The sequence below is a fragment of the Lepidochelys kempii genome, chromosome 3, assembly GCF_965140285.1.
Source record: "Lepidochelys kempii isolate rLepKem1 chromosome 3, rLepKem1.hap1, whole genome shotgun sequence".
In the NCBI taxonomy this organism is placed as follows: domain Eukaryota; kingdom Metazoa; phylum Chordata; order Testudines; family Cheloniidae; genus Lepidochelys; species Lepidochelys kempii.
Window position 1 is genome coordinate 84,922,650 of NC_136382.1, and position 19,498 is coordinate 84,942,147.

Here is a 19,498-nt window from a genome sequence, read left to right on the forward strand (position 1 = left end):
TGAGTAGAGGAGATTCAGGCACTGAAGCCACTATCAGGTCTGCATGCCTCATGAATTTCTGTGGAACCATGAGGCTTGATGCTGGAGATGGCAAGGTGGACAGCCCGGGAGCATGAGTTAAAGCTACCCCTGCCGAGGATTTAGAGCTGTGTGGCATATTTACAACAGGGGTGGCGTCATTGTACCACTCAGTGCCGAGATCTTCTTTGGCTCCATGGGTGCCAAGCTGGAAGGTTTCACTTTGCTGTGTGAACCTCCATTAGAGCCTGCCCACATAGGGTCTTAGCTCTTCGGGAACTCTCAGTGCTGGATGTTCCTGGTGCCTCGCAGTCTGGCGGTCTCGGTGCCATCAGTACCGGGGCAGATTTTTCAGTTGGAGATTGCTTTCTTTAGGCAATTCTCAATGCAAGGATGTCTGCGACCTGTTTATGGTAGCATTTCTAGAAGTAGGCTCCTTGGCAGCTGTTGTTGAAGCAGAACCCCGACAGAGGCTGCCGTTGGTGACCGTTGGCCAGTGAGTGACCTGGACTCAGGGTCGGAGGTTGTCCTGAGGGATTTCGCCATCATGAGGAGTGGCAGTTGGAGATCCCTGGCTTTTCTTGTCCTAGCTGTCAGTTTTCTGAAGCATGGGCACTTTTGTGTAATATGCGTCCCGCCAAGGCAGTGGACGCTGAGCGTGACAGTCAGAGACTGGTATGGAGAGTCTGCAAGTCAGGCAGCATTTAAAGCCGGGTGAGCCGAACATGCCTGAAAGAGTCGATCTCTTAGAGGAAAAAAATAGGGTAAACCCTGTTTGAGGCTAAGGCTGTACACCTACTAGAGAAGGAGGGATAGACATGGAAGGAAAAGGATTATATTTTTTTTAATTTTAAAGAAATTAGTCAGGCAAGGGGATAGGGAAACTAACTACAATTAAGCTATCTACTATAAGTTTTATATGAGGTCAGAGAGGGCACTGCTGATCACTCCGACTCAAGCCAAAGGCAATAGAGAAGGAACTGGGGGATGGTTGGCTGTGCAACGCTATGTAACTGCTTGGAGCAGTGCGAGACAGCTACAGTGTGTGCACGGCCCAACTGGGCACTGCTACCACAAGTCTCTGATTACAAGTGCAGGGCGTCAAGACACCTAAAGTGGAGTACCCACAGGGACACTCCTCAAAGAAGAAAGGTGCCTTACACTACAACTATCTCTTTAGCTAATTAAAGGGATAATGTGGACATGCTCTGAAGAGATTACCATCTAGATCTCCTTAGCTGGAAGAATAGTGAGGAGTTAGTAAAGATTTACTTCATGTTAGGTACCAAATAAACTCATGAATTATACTTGATGCATAATACCAAACTATGGCTTGAAGAGTTTTCATTATACTTTACATGGTTAATACTAGTTCATATCTAGACAGGAGTTGTGTGAGCTAAATTCCTACATAATAGCCTATTCCCTCTGTATAGGGCACTTAGGGTCAATGGTATAGTATTGGAAACTCTCATAATTTTATTCAAGAATCTCATGATATGTGGTGTTTTTCCTAAATCTCCTGCTCCTGGAATGATTAGCTGAGAATCACAGGTTTAATTTAAAAATAAAAAAGCAGGTTTGAATGGTAATGGTTGTTTCCTCATGTGCTTTTCTATGGTGCTCATCACTATAGTAACTGAGTGCTCCACAAACAATTTACTTTCAAATCATCCTTGTGAGGTGAAGAGGATAGTAATTTCCCCATTTTATAGATAGGGAGCTGAGGCACAGAGTGATTAATTTCACTATTTTTTCATGCCCAATTTGAGATGCTTAGAACCTGTTTTTTTAAGAGTAGGTAGCATTATACAGCATTTTATATGTTCAAAGCACAGCTCCCAATTACTTCAGTTGCAGCTGTGAGGCTCAACACTTCTGCCAATCAGACTTCCCGCAGCTTCCATTGGCTGGGAATGGCGAACCACGGCCACTGAAAGCTGCGAGTGGCTGTACTTGCAGATGCTCAGGTAAACAAACCGTCTCATGGCCCAGCAGGGGCTTACCCTGAACAAGCCGCAAACCAAGTTTGGGAACCCCTGTCCCAGATGGTCACTAACTGTTCGTCAGTTTGGAGTCTGAATGAAGCTGTCCTATAGACAACAGCCTCCTTAACTACACTATCCTGATCCATCCCCACATCAGGTTCACCCTGTGTACAGAATGTGAAAAAACAGTATGTGACCTTGTAATTAAAGACTGAATAATAATGCATATATTCAAGGAGGCTTAATCAAGGATTCACATTAATTCTATGTTCCTTTAACATAGTTTTTATTTGTTATATATATATATATATATGCTTCTGAATTTCAGTTTTGCCTCACTCTGCTTTTGCTTTCCTCCACTCATGAGTTTTATCTGTCAGTCACTTTGAGGGTAGCTGTACCCAATTCTAGGGAGCATTCTGCCCATTTTATCTCCCTCTGAAAAGTATTTGACACATTGTACAATGAACATTGTAAACAGCTACATTAGATTTTAGTGGAAAGAATTGTTATTGCTTATTTTTATTATGCTAAACTAGATAATAGTGCAGAAAACAATTACAGGTAGCCTGCAAACTGTTCTTCTATATCCAGTATTGCCAACTCTTGCAATTTTATTTTGACTGTAGCAATTTTGTTTCCTTTAACTTGTCTCATGAAAACAGGTTTAATACAAATATGAGGAAATACTTTTTCACACAACACACAATTAACCTGTGAAACTCATTGCCATGAGATGTTGTGATGGCCAAAAGTATAACTGGGTTAAAAAAAGAACTAGATAAGCTCATGGAGGATAGGTCCATCAGTGGCTATTAGCCAAGATGGTCAGGGATTGAACCTCATCCTAGGGGTGACCCTAAACCTCTGACTGCCAGAAGCTGGGAAGGGAAGACAAAATTGCCCTGTTCTGTACATTCCCCCTGAAGTTCTGTAACTGGCCACTCTTGGAGACAGGATACTGGACTAAATGGAACATTGGGCTGACCCAGTATGGCAGTTCTTATGTAACACAATGAGAGGCTACCAGCTCATGAATTTTCCCTTATTCAAAATGGTAAACATTTCCATTACTGTCAATGGGACTGAAGGCAGCAAGATGGCCACCATTTCCCTACAGTCTCTCTGCATGTGGAAGTTAGGCTACTCTTAATAAAGTTAGGTTTCAGAGTAGCAGCCGTGTTAGTCTGTATTCGCAAAAAGAAAAGGAGTACTTGTGGCACCTTAGAGACTAACAAATTTATTTGAGCCTAAGCTTTCGTGAGCTGTATCTTATGCTCACGAAAGCTTATGCTCAAATAAATTTGTTAGTTTCTAAGGTGCCACAAGTACTCTTTTTCTTAATAAACTTGTCTGCTACTGTTTTCAGTGAGACTGAACCATGCTGTAACAGGCTTCTCTCAAGGAGCAGGAGGCCTAGTGGTCAGAAAACAGTCTCTCTGAGCCTACAGTTGCCAACCCTCCGAGATTGACCTGAGTCTCCAGGAATTAAAGATTAATATTTAATTAAAGATGATGTCATGTGATGAAATCTCCAGGAATTCATCCAGTCAAAGTTGGCAACCCTAGCCTTAAGGCAGCTTTTCCAGGCAGTCTAGGGCATGGCAGTCAGATCATTGTTCATCACCCTTTCCCCCAGAGACCTCTGGGTCTCTCAGGCAGCTGAGGGAGAAGAGAAGGGAAGGGGGACCTTGGCCCTCCCGCTGTACTGGGTCCCTGGCCCAGGGGCCAAGGGGAGAGAGGCAAGGCGTGGCTCAGTCGTTTCGGCTGCCACTCCAGAGCCGCCTCCCCCTGGGTTGCTCTCTATCTTCCCTCTTTTCTCTTCAGTTTAGGGTGTAGCACTAGCCTTCTGCTTACACAGTTTCGGTAGTTCAGGCCTTCAGCTGGGTGTGGGAGGACGCTTCCCAGCTCACCATCATATTTTAGTTGTTTCCCCCTTAGAAACGGGTAAGGAGGAAACCAGCTGAGTTTTACTCACAGTCCTGGTCCTTCCCCTGTAAATGGCTCTGGTCAGCAGCTGCAGCCTGTCTGCCTTCTTGCAGCCAGACTCTCCTCTATGTTCACCCCACAAGACCTCTCTTTTAAGCAGGTCCTCCATAGGCAGCATGCCGGGCTACTGCTGAGGGGTAGGGCTTTCTTGGCTCAATACTGCTTCAACATTCATTTAACCTTAGTATGGTACCTGTAAACCCCATCACACATGCTCAAAGGCAACAGACTGTCACTCTATGGTTCAGAGGGCTAGACTGGAACCAGAGACTATGAAGGGCAGTAGAGACACTGAAAAGTATATGATGGCCACCACGTATTCCCTGAATACAGGATATTCTGGTACTTCTGGGAAAAGCGTGATCTCACCCCTGCTGGCGTGACCTCACATACATGGTGCATGCAAAGTCACATCACATAGGGGGTGCCATTTTTTAGAGTGTGCTGCTCCACCCCACTGATGTGACCTTATACGCACGGTGCATGCAATGTCCCACCACATAAGCACCATTTTTAAGAGCATGCCACCCTGCTCTATCTGTGTGAATTTGTGTACACTATGCATGTGAGGTCACGATGGAGGGGGCAAAGTGTTGTGCTCTTAAAAATGGCATCAGCTGTCCAATACTAGACAAAACACTTCAGTTTTGTCTTTGTGCCAGACAGGGGACAAATCACCCAAAAAGAGGACTGTCCAGTTAAAACTGGATGAATGGCCTCCCTAGCAAAAATGGAGGGGAAAAGAGGGCACTGGGGGGAGCAGGAGGCATATTTAGGGGATACAAAGGAATGTAGTGGGGGTCCAAAGCAGGGGGGAGGTACAGTGGGAGAGTGCTGCCCAGTCTTGGGCAGAGAAGTTAGAGTGGCGGGGGGCGGGGAGATCAGGGAAGTGTTGTTTCTTTCAAAAAGCTAAACCAATACCCTATTGTTTTTACTGTGACATTATTGTTTATACCCGGGGTGGCCAACCTGTGGCTCCGGAGCCACATGCAGCTCTTCAGAAGTTAATATGTGGCTCCTTGTATAGGCACCGACTCCAGGGCTGGAGCTACAGGTGCCAACTTTCCAATGTGCCAGGGGTACTCACTGCTCAACCCCTGGCTCCGCCACAGGCCCTGCCCCCTCTCCATCCCTTCTCGTGCCCTCCCCGAGCCTGCTGTGCCCTCACTCCTCCCCCTCTCACCCAGAGCCTCCTGAACGCCACAAAACAGCTGATCTGGAGGGAGGGAGAGGCGCTGATGAGCGGGGCTGCCAGTGGGTGGGAGGCGCTGGAAGCAGGGGCAGCTGATGGGGGGGGGACTACTGACGTATTACCGTGGCTCTTTGGCAATGTACATTGGTAAATTCTGGCTCCTTCTCAGGCTCAGGTTGGCCACCCCTGGTTTATATGAATGATTGAAGTTTTTGCATGGAAACACTCATTATAGGATCACTTTTGGAATATTAAAAATACTTTCAACGTTTAACTTTATTTTGAAATATTTAATGAAGGCAAGTCACATTACACTGTGCTTGCTAAGGATTTTGGTTACTAGTTAGCTGCCCATTAACTAAAATTAATTAGTTTTAAAAACTGAAAAAATTTGTCTAAGACCCCTTCTCCTGATGCATTCCTCTGCACCCTGTTCAGCTAAGTTCAGAAAGCAGAAGTTAACGTAAAGTGGTTTACTATGTACATCTGTAACACATCAGTCCTAAAAGCAATAAGTTCTCTGTGCAAGTGTGAATCATGATGCATTAATCAATGGTTCTCAAACTATTTTATCCAAGGAAATAAATTAGGAGGGGAGGGAGTCAAGACAGTAATAGGAAATGGATTGTAGTTCTTGGGACTGGCAATACCGAGTATTTGGCCTCTAAAAAAAAGGATACTACTAATTACTATTAATACCTCTTTATTTTTGTTATTTTCATTTTCATGTGCACTTTCACTTTCAGTTTCTGTATTGGTCTGAGAGGTGTTTCCCAATTCCTGAAAGAGAGTTTCCATGTCAATCTGATCTTCCTCAGGTTCCTCGTCAAATTCAAGTCCAACTCTCTTTTGAGTTTTGGGCATGATCATTTCCTGTAGATGTTCTTCAAACTGAATATGGAAAATTCCTAATTTGTCAGCTAGCCATCGGCCACAGATAGTTTTACCTGCTCCATGTGTGCCCAGCAGGCACACTCTTAAGGGAGGAGCCTGCCAGAAAGAATTAAGAATACTTTTATAACAATTTCTACGCTAGGGTGCACTTAAGTTATGGTTGTATACACTTTGTTGAATTAATCCTAAATTTCAGGGCCTCTAATATAAAAAAAAAGTACCCTCAAAAGCAGCATAAGCACACATGCATTTTGCATTTCAATGTTTAAAACTACAGTGAATTACATATACAGTAGATAAACAGTACATTAACCCCTTTCCCTTCTACCCCTTTATTTCACCCTTTTTATTCTTCTTATTTCAACCCCCACCCACTCCCATTCTCCTCTGATCCTTATTTCAATTATGAGAAGTGAGTTAACAACAATAATTAATAAACAAAGAACTACTTTAACAGAGCCATCAAAATGTGTATATGTCTTACTGAGTAAGCATGTAATATTATTGTAAATCTTTGCCCTACCCTTCTGTGACGAAGCGGGACAGTCCTTAATGTTTCCTCTGAATATTGTGGAGGTGCCTCAGTTTCCCCTATGCAGTTCTTAGGTATCTAGGTGGTGGGATAAGGGTGTATGATCGTTGCAGAGCCCTAGAGGGCAGGTGTGTGCAGGGGTCTGGACACAGAGAATGGCCAATACCCTGTTTCCTGGCAACTGATGGCCTGGCCCTTTCCCCTTGCAAGGTGAGAGCTAAAGGTGTTGGAGAACAAAGGAATCAGGTGACCTCCTGGCCCAGGAAAGGGACAAAGCCCAGAGGAGGAGGGGCTGGAGAGAGTTTCAGTTTGGGCTGGCTGGGGATGTGGAGTGAAGTGCAGACGTGGTTGTCTGGCTCACTGCCCCCCAAAATGAACCCAGCTGAGGGGTCCTGTTCTCTGTACCTACAACCTCTGTTTTAGACCATGTTCCTGTTGTCTAATAAACCTCTGTTTTACTGGTTGGTTGCGAGTCCTGTCTGACTGCGGAGTTGGGGGGCAGGACCCTCCGGCTTCCCCAGGACCCCACCTGGGCGGACTCACTGTGGGAAGCACATGGAGGGGAGAGGATGCTGAATGTTCCGAGGTCAGACCCAGGAAGGTGGAAGCTGTGTGAGCTGTGTGTCCTGAAGACAGTCTGCTCACAGAAAGGAGACTTCCCCAGAGTCCTGACTGGCTTCGTAGGGAGCAGTTCCAGAGCATCGCCCAGGGACTCTGTGACACCTTCCCTTTCCCCCTGTCAGGGTTCCTTCCCTACTCTGAACTCTAGAGTACAAATGTGGGGACCTGCATGAAAGACCCCCTAAACTTATTCTTACCAGCTTCGGTTAAAAGCTTCCCCAAGGTACAAACTTTGCCTTGTCCTTGAACAGTATGCTGCCACCACCAAGCGTTTTAAACAAAGAACAGGGAAAGAGCCCACTTGGAGACGTCTTCCCCCAAAGTATCCCCCCAAACCCTACACACCCCCTTTCCTGAGGAGGCTTGAGAATAATACCCGAACCAATTTGTTACAAAATCATCAAAGACCCAAACCTCTGGATCTTGGAACAATGGAAAAATCAGTCAGGTTCTTAAAAGAAGGATTTTATTAAAAAAAAAGAAAGGTAAAAATCACCTCTGTAAAATCAGGATGGAAAATACTTTACAAGGTATTCAGATTCAAAACACAGAGGATCCCCTTCTTGGCAAGACTTTAAAGTTACAGAAAATAGGAATAAACCTCCCTCTTAACACAGGGAAAATTCCCATAAAAGAAAAGATAAACTAATCTGCCTTGCCTGGTTTACCTATACTGGTTGCAATATTGGAGACTTGGATTAGGATGGGTTGGAGAAGATGGATTTCTGTCTGGCCTTTCTCAGTCCCAAGAGAGAACCATGGCATAAATAAAGAGCACACACAAAAGCCTTCCCCCACACCAAGATTTGAAAGTATCTTGTCCCCTTATTGGTCCTTTGGGTCAGGTGCCAACCAGGTTAGTTGAGCGTCTTAACCCTTTACAGGTAACAGGATGTTGCCTCTGGCCAGGAGGGATTTTATAGCACTGTATACAGACAGGTGGTTACCCTTCCCTTTATATTTATGACACCCCCTTTGTTCATCACCTTTATTTACTGTGTTGGGCCTACATTTAGATTGTAAACTCATTGGGGAGGGGGCACATCTTTCTTGTTTCTGTGAAGTGCCTAGCACACTTGCAGCAACACAGAAACAACAACAAAAATAATTGTAATGAAGGATGGAAAATTATGTGTAATATCAACCTCTTATTAACAATCTATTTTAAATAGTTTTAACATTTTCTCACTTGTAATGGTTCCTTGTGAGCCACATACTCCTCAGGGTTCTCCAAAAACTTTTCTCTGGACTCAGGACTTGAAAAATAGTAAATTTTTTCTCTATATATAGCTCCATGTTCAGCAATCCCTGGGAAAAGGACAAAGTTCTCCTTCAGACTCACTGGACAAAAGTGTTTGGTGTCTCCCATGTGTCTCTTCTTTTCATTAATTTTATCTTCATCCTGATAATACACAATGGTTTTAGAGAAAACTGTCAAGAAGTCTTTGGATCAACTAGAAAAACATTATATATAAAATATTCTGTACACATACTTCCCATTTCAAGTGCATTACAGTACATTACTTTCAGAGACAGTGATAAAGCAAAGCTCCAGATCTAAACACTCCCTTGAATTCTAGGGCATTTGAAATCCAGACCCAATCCAAACTTTATATCTTACACTCATTCCTAATTACAAATGTTTGAATACAGGATACTCTAAATACTTAACTGCTAAATTTACAAACTAGCTCCCAAACAATCTCCAAATTTGTGTGTGCAAATTTTGCATATGTACCAATTTGCAAATACAATATTTATACTCAATTCAGGTAATTGCTTATCTAGCTGAATGTATGTGGAATTATGAGTAACTATGTGAATGCACATGTAACATTTACATGTGCAAATTTGTGAGGGCAAGGTAATGTTATGCTGGGAGGTATTAATGAAGCAGGTCTTTGACCTATAGACAGTCAAACTTAGTTAAATCTTATGGGTATGCTATGCACCCTTTTATCAGGCTAAATGGAAAGAAGGAGTAATTAAATGCCCCTTTATGTGGTGACAGACGGAAACTAGGAGGTTACTGCACAAGACACTAGGCCACATGGCAAAGCCCGAGCAGAGAAACTGTATGCTCTGAGGGGTTTCCCTGGGACTGGTTGCAAATGTAGAGGCTAAGGTATTGTTTTTGCAAGCTAAGTGTGTTTCAGAGAAGTAGTACAGACAGTGGGAGAAGCAGTTGTGAGCACAGCCTTCAGTGGGAGCCAAGAGACAATGCTCTGTGGAGTGGTGGACTACTCGGGAAGGAAGGCCTAAAAATTGTGAGCAAGGAAACTTGCCAGTTGTTTCTATGTGTTCAGGGAAACAGGACTTTCTATACATTCTCTGTAAATAAACAGGATTGCACCAAAGAAATACCTGACTTATACCATCAATTTCTCCTCCTAACAAACACAAAAATGGCAAGGCTCTGAAAACTGGCTAACCTCTTAGGCCAAAAGAGACAACAAAAATAAACTACTTTAAATGTGGCCCTTAATAATACTGCCAAAATATCTTATAAAATAGTTGGTGGTTCTGAAAACATAAACAAATAGTAAGGCAGACACTCCCCTATATAATTAGCAGAATATGACTGTGCTATATATTGGAATAATACAGGGAAAGGGAATGATACTTATACGTAGCACTCACATAGCATTTCATGTCTTCAAGAGCTGATCAGTCAGACGGCAGAATTTCCCACAACTTCTAGCTTATCCAAAATATACAGGTCCACCACAAAAGCAGTAACAGAAAGTCAATCAGAAATTAGGCCAGATGGTGGATCTGCATGCTGATATGCACCCCTCCCTGCAATCATCTGGGAATAGTGGCTATGCACATTCTCCTTACAAGCACAGAATATTTGTGCTCTCTGCTTGGTGGAATAACACCATTGCCAGTCAGAATACAGGAGTACAATGAAATTGCTTTAGCAATTTATGAGTGTACATATTCTGTGGACATTTTTGTGGGATGTTGAATTTGGATCAAAAATATTTAGGCACACAGCTTAATAAATCTGCTTTGTCTGAGGTTAAACTCAAACCCATAATGAGTCAAAGTAAAATGATAAACTAACAAAGCCAGTATTGCTCACTTCTTCATCATTTTCCTCTTGCTCTTCCTCTTCTAATTCTTCATCAGCCTCCCCTTCTGCCTGCAAGTCATCTGCTTCTTCATCTAGGTCTTCTGCAGATATTTCCCAGCCATAATATTTAAAAGGTTCTGAAAAAGTTACCATTTTTTCATTTCAATTATTGTCAAAAAGTGTTCAAGTCATGCTTACATTTTTATTTTTGCCCCCTGAAAATATACAAAACATGCAAGACCACAAATAAATCGTGCCAGGTATGTTTTTCCATTTTTTTTAATCCTTGAAGTGTACATAACACATCTCCTAGTCAGAGCACATATTGTTTTCTTGACAAAATGAATGTCCCCTTGTTTGTATTGTAAATAAAGATGCAATAGTATTTTTAACAGGAACTTGCTATTACACAGAGATTAGAAGTAAAACTGAAGAGAACTGCATTACTGTTTGTAATAACTATTTTTATGTTTAATTTTGGCGAAATCCCGCAGAACAAGGATCAGTCAAATTTTATCTGACAGAATAAATGAATTTGTAATTGATGTGTGTTAATCAAACACTTCAACCAGATTTGTATCAGAGGTTTATTATTATTATTCATCTAGCACTCAAAAATGTGCTAAACACCTCAGCGCACACAGGGAAGAAATGGTCCTGTTACTAAATGTTTACTGCAGATGGATGGACCCTTACATTAATTCAGAGTCCCACTGACTTTAATAGAATTTACACACAAGTGGACCTTATATGAGGACAGCTGTGCATGTCCCGTTACAGTATTCTGGCATAAACAGCCAAAGCAAAAATGGTGGGAAAGGGATGGATGTAAAAGGAAAATGTTGAAGAGCTGTTATGTACATATTTTCATGATTTATTTTATATAAATTATTCATCTCGTCCCATGTATCTTGATGCTTAAACTGCTTGCTATCCCCCTTCTAATGAGGGCCAGCTCTAGGTTTTTTGCTGCCCCAAGCAAAAAAATTGCCACCCCAAGCTCTGAGAGCGCAACTGCCCAAGCAGAAAAAAAAGAAAAGGATGGCCAGAATGCTACCCCTGGAATTGTGCCGCCCCAAGCATGTGCTTGCTTTGCGGGCGCCTAGAGCCGGTCCTGCTTCTACTTCCCAGTTCCTCCATTGAACATAATAAGCCCCTCCTTCCACTCCACACCACAGATTTAGGACTGAATAAAACAACAACAATCCCTCTCATTTTCACACTACAAATTCCTCTCTATGCAGGTCAAATGTGAAACTTATGAACAGCATTACTTACTTTCCATCACCAGGACAATTTGATTAAGCAGTGTTTCTGGAGTTTGCCCAGCAATCTCTAAATCAGCAATCTGAATTAAAGATGAATCACTGATTCCTGGCTCTAGTATTTGCCAGTTGTGCATGAATAGCTTAATCTTCTCTTTAAATGGCTCCATTTCTGGTACATCTGGGAAACCATCCTCTGGAAACTCAGGTAACATGATTTCTGAACAAATCAAAATGATTTTGAGAGGACAATGCATCTTTAAAGATTTTGCATTTTAAAAGTTATCCTATCATACTTTATAAAATAATTTTAACTTCCCGTAAACCTATGTGGCAGTTTTGACATATTCTGCCTCTTTATGTGAGTTACTCTAAGCACAAATTTATTTTATTGTTGTTTTAGACGCACATTTTGCAGTGCCAAGTTCATTACATTGGGTTGCTGTATATTGATACTTCTCAAAATAGACAAGGAGACAGAAAGAGGTCCAATTAATTAAATTTGCATGTGGTTATTTAATGACATAGCATACAAATTTGAGACCATGACCTTTTCATTACATTTCTGCAAAACAAAAAAAATGTACATGTAATTAAAAAGCCTAATGCATTCATCTACAAACAATTTTTGGCAGCTTAAGGAAATTGTCATGCATCAAATAGAACATACCAGTGTTGGAAGGAACATATTCTACAAAGAAAAGAAAGCTGGACTATATTTGCTTGAAAGAGAAAACAGGAAAGATTTCATGTCTAACCTGGTTCAGGTTTAGCTTCCACAACCCCTGTGGTGTGGTCAGGTTGTACCTGAGGTATTACTTCTGTTTCAAGTGGAGGTTTGTCTCCTGATTCTATAAGCACAAATACAATTAATTCAGCTACTACTACTAACTTCTATTTCTCCTGCACCTTCCAGGTGAGGGTCTTAAAATGATTTACAGACAATGAATTAAGCTTCCTAACACTCCTGTGAGTAGAGGGTTGAGGAGATGGATGATACCTTGAAAGACAACATAAAGATATTTCAAAATCAAAATCTTCAAAGATCAGAAATCCAGAGCTGCAGAGACAACAGTGATTTTGCAAACAAAAATAAGAAAGCACCTTAACATAGGCACCAAGGTGCTGAAGCATAGCATCAAAGAACCAAATGACAGGTTCTGAAGCACTGCAAACACTCAGCACTGCTGAAGCAAAGTGCTGAGGAAAAGATCCTAAAGTACCTAACCCAGTAATTCTCAAAAAGATTAGGACTGGAATCTTTCGAGAACTATTATTACCTATGCAACTGTGGTACACAGAAGTTAACGTCCACATTTTTTATTTGGATGTCTCAGTTTTTGGGTGCCCAATTCTGAATACCTAAGGCCTGATTTTCAGAGATGGTGAGCACACACATACTCCAGTTAAAATCAGAGGGAACTCTGGGTGCTCAACGCCTTTGAAATCACATTCTATTTGTCCAGAGAATTGGAACCTAAGTGACACACCCAAGATCACAAACTAAGTCTGTGGCACAGCTGGAATACAAAATCCATCTCTTTTGTGCTTCAGCCATGTGCTTCAAACACTAAACCATGCTTCCACTAAGAGAAAGGAACTGATCTTACCAATTATTCATTACCATAAATGTATTGGGATCCTATTGAAATTATTATTTATGCACGGTATTACCACAACACTAATTTAACTATAAATTCCTTTATTAAATCCAAAGGCTGAATGGTATTTATACAATTGCTCTAAACATGACTAAAAAGCCTAAATAATAACCAATTTACTACATCCAAACAGTAACAGAACATTTATAAGCATTTGATCAAGATATGTACAAACAGGCTAACCGGGGGTGCCTAGACTACTATTGGTCGTCTCCAATTTGATCAGGCTGGTATTAGCAATGAAACCTTTAAGAGTTTACTTATTTGTTAAAGGGTATAAAAAAGTAATGTCATTACCAATTCTCAGAACATACCTGTGGCCAGATGAAGGAGTTTCTTATATAGCAGTAATTTACTGCGCCTGGTACCCAGCTAACCATGTTTTATTTCTATTACTTTAGCCCAAACCTTAAATAACACTAGTATTTTGAAGGGTCACCACAAATTTAACACAACTTTATGCAAGAATCATCTTGCATAAAGTACATCTCAGTTATGTCATATTTACAACATAAGCATATTTCCATAAAGAAAAGGAGTGCAGCATCACAGTATGCATATAGAAATTCTACATACTATTCCCTGCATTTGCTACAGAGAAGTGCAAAAAACAACTCCATCTCCCTGGGCACTAGCAGGGATTTAAAGGAACAGGACCCTAGCTGTACCCCAAGCTGGCTGGTCACACACCCTTGTCACTGGGCATATTGACAGTCCAACAGCATAGCATCCAAAAGTTCATATTCTAGCCTTCTGTGGGTGTACAGGGGGTAGGAGACTCCATGAGTGAAATCATGACCCAATTAAAGTCAATGCTCTAGCTCAGTCCTGCAGCACACATCCACAAACAGGCAGCCAGAATATAACCCTTAGTATTCAAATATTTTTACTTCATAATACCCAAAGCAATTGCTCTTCATTTCATTTTAAATGCTTAATGGATGTGGGGAGGAAGAGAATTTTGTGAGATAACAGCATTTTATTTTCTACTTCATTTTCCCTTTCCATCAAAAAAGTCTGATATAGTAGAAACACAGTGGGTGAGGTAACATCTTTTATTTGACCCAACTCCTGTTGGAGAGAGAGAGAGAGAGGGCCAAGCTTTCAAACTTACACAGAGCTTTTCTTCAGGTCAGATATTACCTCACCCACCTGGTGTGTCCATGGGACTGACACAGCTGCAGCAACAGATTATATAGTAGAGGTCATTCTCCTTCCCCCAAAAGTCTAGATGTGTTCGGTTCAGAACTGAATGTCACTCCTTCACTTAAGGGTTGATGAAGAACTCCACAAGTACTGCAGGTAATTTTTTCAGAGATACCAGTCACTTAGGGCCTAAGTCTTATTGGAAGTCAATAGGCTCCTAAACCATTTATGTGTTTTTGAAAATTTTATCCTCCCTCCATATCGAAGGCTGAAAGGAGAGACTACTTATCTGTACAGTAAGATAAAGGAGGGAGTACTTACCTGTAGAGGTATTGTCTCACCACAGTATGTGCATCCACCTGTGCACTCTGTACTGGAGACTGTAAACCACTGTCAGCAAGCCCATGCCTTTGCAGAGAAGCTTCTTGTAAAGCTTCAGGTAAAATATTGCCACACAGTGTTGTCTGTGAGAACAAATAGGTTTTTCCCACTGACAGGAGATAGGAAGTCCTGACAGGCTAGGAAGACAGCTTTAGTTCTCTGATGTTTATATGCAGAGAGAGATCCCTTGAGGACCACAAACCCTAAGTTTGGAGGGGACCCAGATGAACACCCTTCCCCTCATCCCAGGGCAGATGAGTTTATCACCAAGGTCAGGAAAGGTTGAGGGCAGATAAAAAGAATGCCAATACAAACATTAAGTGAGTTTGTCCACCAATCTAGAGAAGTCAATACTCGAGATGACACACTGAGGACAGAGTTCAGATGGTGACAGCTCAGCTAATAAGCAGTCTGGTCTGATGGAATACATACGTGCATGAAGCCTCATACAAATTTCAAGCTGTTGTGTTTGGGTGAACCTTGAGATCTGCAACAAGAGATTTAATTGTCTGGAACCTCAAATTTGGAAGGAAAGCTCTGGTTTGAGTAGAGTCCAACACTGCTCCTATAAATCCTATCCTCTGAACTGGACAAAGGGTAGATTTGTCTGAGTTGATCAGTAGACCTAGAGCTTTGAAAGTTGATTGGATGAGATGTATTCTGGAGAGTATCTAAGCTCTGGACTGGCCTTTGACCAACCAGTCATCCAGGTAAGGGTAGATTTGTATTCCCAGTCTTCTCAGAAAAGCAGCTATCACTGACGTACGTTTTGTGAAAACCCAAGAAGCTGCTGACAGGCCAAAAGGCAGCACAGTGAACTGGCAATGAGAATGCTTCACCATGAACCTGAAATACTTTCTGTGACCTTGATAAATTGTCACATGAAAGTAGGTGTCTTTTAAATTGAGGGAGGCATACAGGATACAGTGAGGGAGTAATGGAAGCCAGGGTGACCAGGTAAAACTTTCTCTTTTAGATATTTGTCAAGTAGTGCAGGTCTAAAATTGGTCTGAGACTTCCCTGTGCTTTTGGGATCAGGAAATAGTGGAAATAGAGCCCCTTTCCTCTGAGATACTGCAGAGCCTCCTCTACGGCTCCTACCCAAAGGAGAGAGACAACCTCCTGGAGGAAAAGCTCCTCATGAAGATGGTCTCTAAAGAGGGATGGAGGCAAAGAAACAAATTGGAGGGTATATCTCACTTCCACAGTGCTTAATGCCCAACGGTCCAAGAGAATAAATGACCAAGCAGTGAAGAAATGGGAAAAGTGGCTTGCGAATATGGGGAAGATGGAAACAGGCATCCTGGAAACTGGCATAGTGTCCTCTAATGCCCTATCAAAATGCATGTTTAGCACTCTAAGGGTGTCTAGATGGAACTGGCATTGATGCAGAGCCAAAAAGGAGGAGGAGGGGTAGGTCTATAACCCCTACTCTTCTTTCTCTGCAAGTCCTGATGAGGAGCAGGGGCAGAGTAATGGTAGGTCTGCTGTGGGCAGAAATATATTCTGACCCGGGCCAGAATATAGTATCATCGGTGAAGTGGAAGTGGTGAAATAGCTCCTTCAGAGGCTGCCTGATAGGAGGAGGAAGAGGCCAGCACAGGCTGAGGCTGCTCCTCCTCCATTAGCTCTCCAGCAGAGTCCTCCTGAACTGCCTCTTGCTGCTCTGTACTGGGCCTGGTACCAGGCCCAGTAACAGGCAGTGCCTGGCGAGTAGACTATCCACGCCTCTCCAAAGATACAAAGCAAGAACGCCTCATGTACAACCCAGAAATGTAGGGGAAACCCCCTGGGTTCAAAAAGACCAGGGGATCAGTGGGCCCCAGTAACCCTCTAGCCACATACTTGATGGTACTCCCGCTGGAGGGTCCCTAGCAGTGCCCTACTAGTGCCCTGGAAAGTAGCAAGACCAGCTCTGAGGCTGAGAAACATAGGAGCCAATGTACAATTCAGAAGATGATGAATCTCCCACTGCTGATCAAGAGGGAGCTGCTCCTGACAGTGCCAGATGCTGATGCCAAGTTAGAGAAGGACATAGCGCAGCCAACATTGCAGGCTTCCCTTTTGATGATACCCGCGGGCATGAAGTCTGAGGTAATGGAGGTTGTGGTACTGAGTGCTACACTGATGCTGATGGCACCCCTCTGTCTGTTGGTACTGAGAGCATGGTCTCCTGCACTGCCAGAGATACCTGTACCAAGAGGCACAGCTGATCTCTGACTGCTGAAAACACCTACGGCATGGTTGGTACCAAGATGGTCTTGGGATGGTACGATACTGCAGATGTGGAAAGTACTCCCTCAGGCCCCAGACTTGATGGTAACTACCTCAATGCCAGAGTAAACAGTGCTGGCTTCTGCGGTGCCAGAGAAGAGGAATGCCAGGGTTTTGACTGCAGTCCAGTCTTACCCCTATGCCTACAGGATTCAGTGCTAGCAAGCTTCCTCTCTCCTTGGTCTGCTTAGAGGTCTTATGCCTCTTTTTAGGCACTGCAGATAGTGATTGGTGCCAGGTCTTGGGCAACATGGGAGGTGCACTCCTAACTGATCCCCAGGCACTTGGTGCAGAGTCTGAATGGCTGGATTCTGATGGAGGTCTCAGAGCTGCTTCCATGAGCAAAAACTTTAGCCTGGCTTCCCTGTCTTTCCTTGATTTTCGCTTAAGGTCTTTGCAGATATGACAATTATCCCGAATATGACCTTCCTGTAAACATTACAAGCACCTTGAGTGTGGGTCGCTCATGGCCATTGGCCTAGTCCTAGTGCAAGAGAGACAGGATTTGAAGTACAATGACCAAAGCATTCCTCAGCACTAAGAAACAGAATAACCCCAAACTAGGCCCCAAAAAAGAAACTAGTGCAAGGTTCTCTACTTGTAGATGGGTGACTGGGTCTGGTTCTGTTCAATATCTTCATCAATTGTTTGATAATGGCATAGAGATCCATTTAGGTAGTCTTTGTGTAGAGATAGTGGAGCCTATAGAACATTCCACAGTGGAAATGAAAAGCCTCAGAGATTTTCTGAAAGGCTTATTTCTGTTGAAGTAGAATGCTAGTGCATGCTTGACATCTAGGGTATGTAATACTGAGTCCTGCGTGTTCCCATGAGGTTTAGGGAAGAATGAGGGAAGATGGATTGGTTGATTTAAGTATAAATTTAGGGTGGGGTCTTAGTGTGACCTTGTTCTTGAAAAAGATGGTGTAAGGTGGGTGTGCTATGAGGGCTCCTAACTCACCCACTCAGCGGGTTGATGTGATAGCCACTAAGAATGCCACCTTTATTGACAGATGTATCAGACATCACGTTGCTAAGATTTCGAACGGTGGTCCAGTGAGGCAGCATAAAACTAATTTCAAATCCCAAGTTGGAACAGGTATGCGCACTTTGGGGTAAACATTCTTGATACCCATAAGGAAACATTTGGTGATCAGATGGACGAATATCCATGTCCCATTGATCTTGCGGTGAAAAGCGGTAATACTGTCTCACATGACCTTCTCATAAACAAAATAGGGAAATGCAACCTAGATAGAGCTACTATAAGGTGCGTGCAAAACTGTTTGGAAAACCATGCCCAGAAAGTAGTTATCAGTGGTTCACAGTCATGGTGGAAGGGCATAACAAGGGGGGTCCCGCAGGGATCAGTTCTGGGTCCAGTTCTGTTCAATATTTTCATCAATGACTTGATAATTGTATAGAGAGTACACTTATGAAGTTTGCGGATGATACCAACATGGGAGGGGTTGCAAGTGTTTTGGAGGATAGGATTAAAATTCAAAATGATCTGGACAAACTAGAGAAATCGTCTGAAGTAAATAGGATGAAATTCAATAAGGACAAATGCAAAGTACTCCACACAGAAAGAAACAATCAGTTGCACACATACAAAATGGGAAATGACTGCCTAGTAAGGAGTACTGTGGAAAGGGATCTGGGAGTCATAGTGGACCATAAGGTAAATATGAGTCAACAGTGTGACATTGTTGCAAAAAAAGCGAACATCATTCTAGGATGTATTAGCAGGAGTGATGTAAGTAACACATGAGAAGTAATTCTTCCTCTCTACTCCACGCTGATTAGGCCTCAACTGAAGTATTGTGTGCAGTTCTGGGCGCCACATTCAGGAAAGATGTGGACATATTGGAGAAAGTCCAGAGAAGAGCAACAGAAATGATTAAAGGTCTAGAAAACATGATCTATGAGGGAAGATTGAAAAAATTGGGTTTGTTTACTCTGGAGAAGAGAAGACTGAGGGGGACATGATAACAATTTTCAAGTATATAAAAAAGGTTGTTACAAGGAGGAGGGAGAAAAATTGTTCTTCTTAACCTCTGAGGATAGGATAAGAAGCAATGGGTTTAAATTGCAGCAAGGGAGGTCTAGGTTGGACATTAGGAAAAACTTCCTAACTGTCAGGGTGGTTAAGCACTGGAATAAATTGCCTAGGGAGATTGTGGACTCTCCATCATTGGATATTTTTAAGAGCAGGTTAGACAAACACCTGTCAGGATTGGTCTAAATAATATAGTCCTGCCATGAGTGCAGGGGGCTGGACTAGATGACCTCTCGAGGTCCCTTCCAATCCTGTGATTCTATGTACCTTGATCAAGCTAATGGAGAACCCAGATGTCTTTAGTCCCAAGATATAGTCCAATATCAAGGGTAGGGTTGTAGAAACAACACTAGTTTGTTTGTTCTGGCACCATATGTGGAGCCTCTTCCATTTGTGAAG

The 19,498-nt window shown here is 42.6% G+C and overlaps 1 protein-coding gene across 1 annotated transcript in view; it reads right to left on the reverse strand.

Annotated features, from left to right (window-relative positions):
• Positions 1 to 19,498, reverse strand: part of AK9 (adenylate kinase 9) — a 239,386-nt gene that overhangs the window by 103,868 nt on the left and 116,020 nt on the right. Inside the window, 5 exon segments of the mRNA XM_073336992.2 lie at positions 5,887 to 6,177; positions 8,424 to 8,636; positions 10,323 to 10,450; positions 11,592 to 11,798; positions 12,337 to 12,429. Of these exon segments, the coding sequence (XP_073193093.1) occupies positions 5,887 to 6,177; positions 8,424 to 8,636; positions 10,323 to 10,450; positions 11,592 to 11,798; positions 12,337 to 12,429 (932 nt within the window).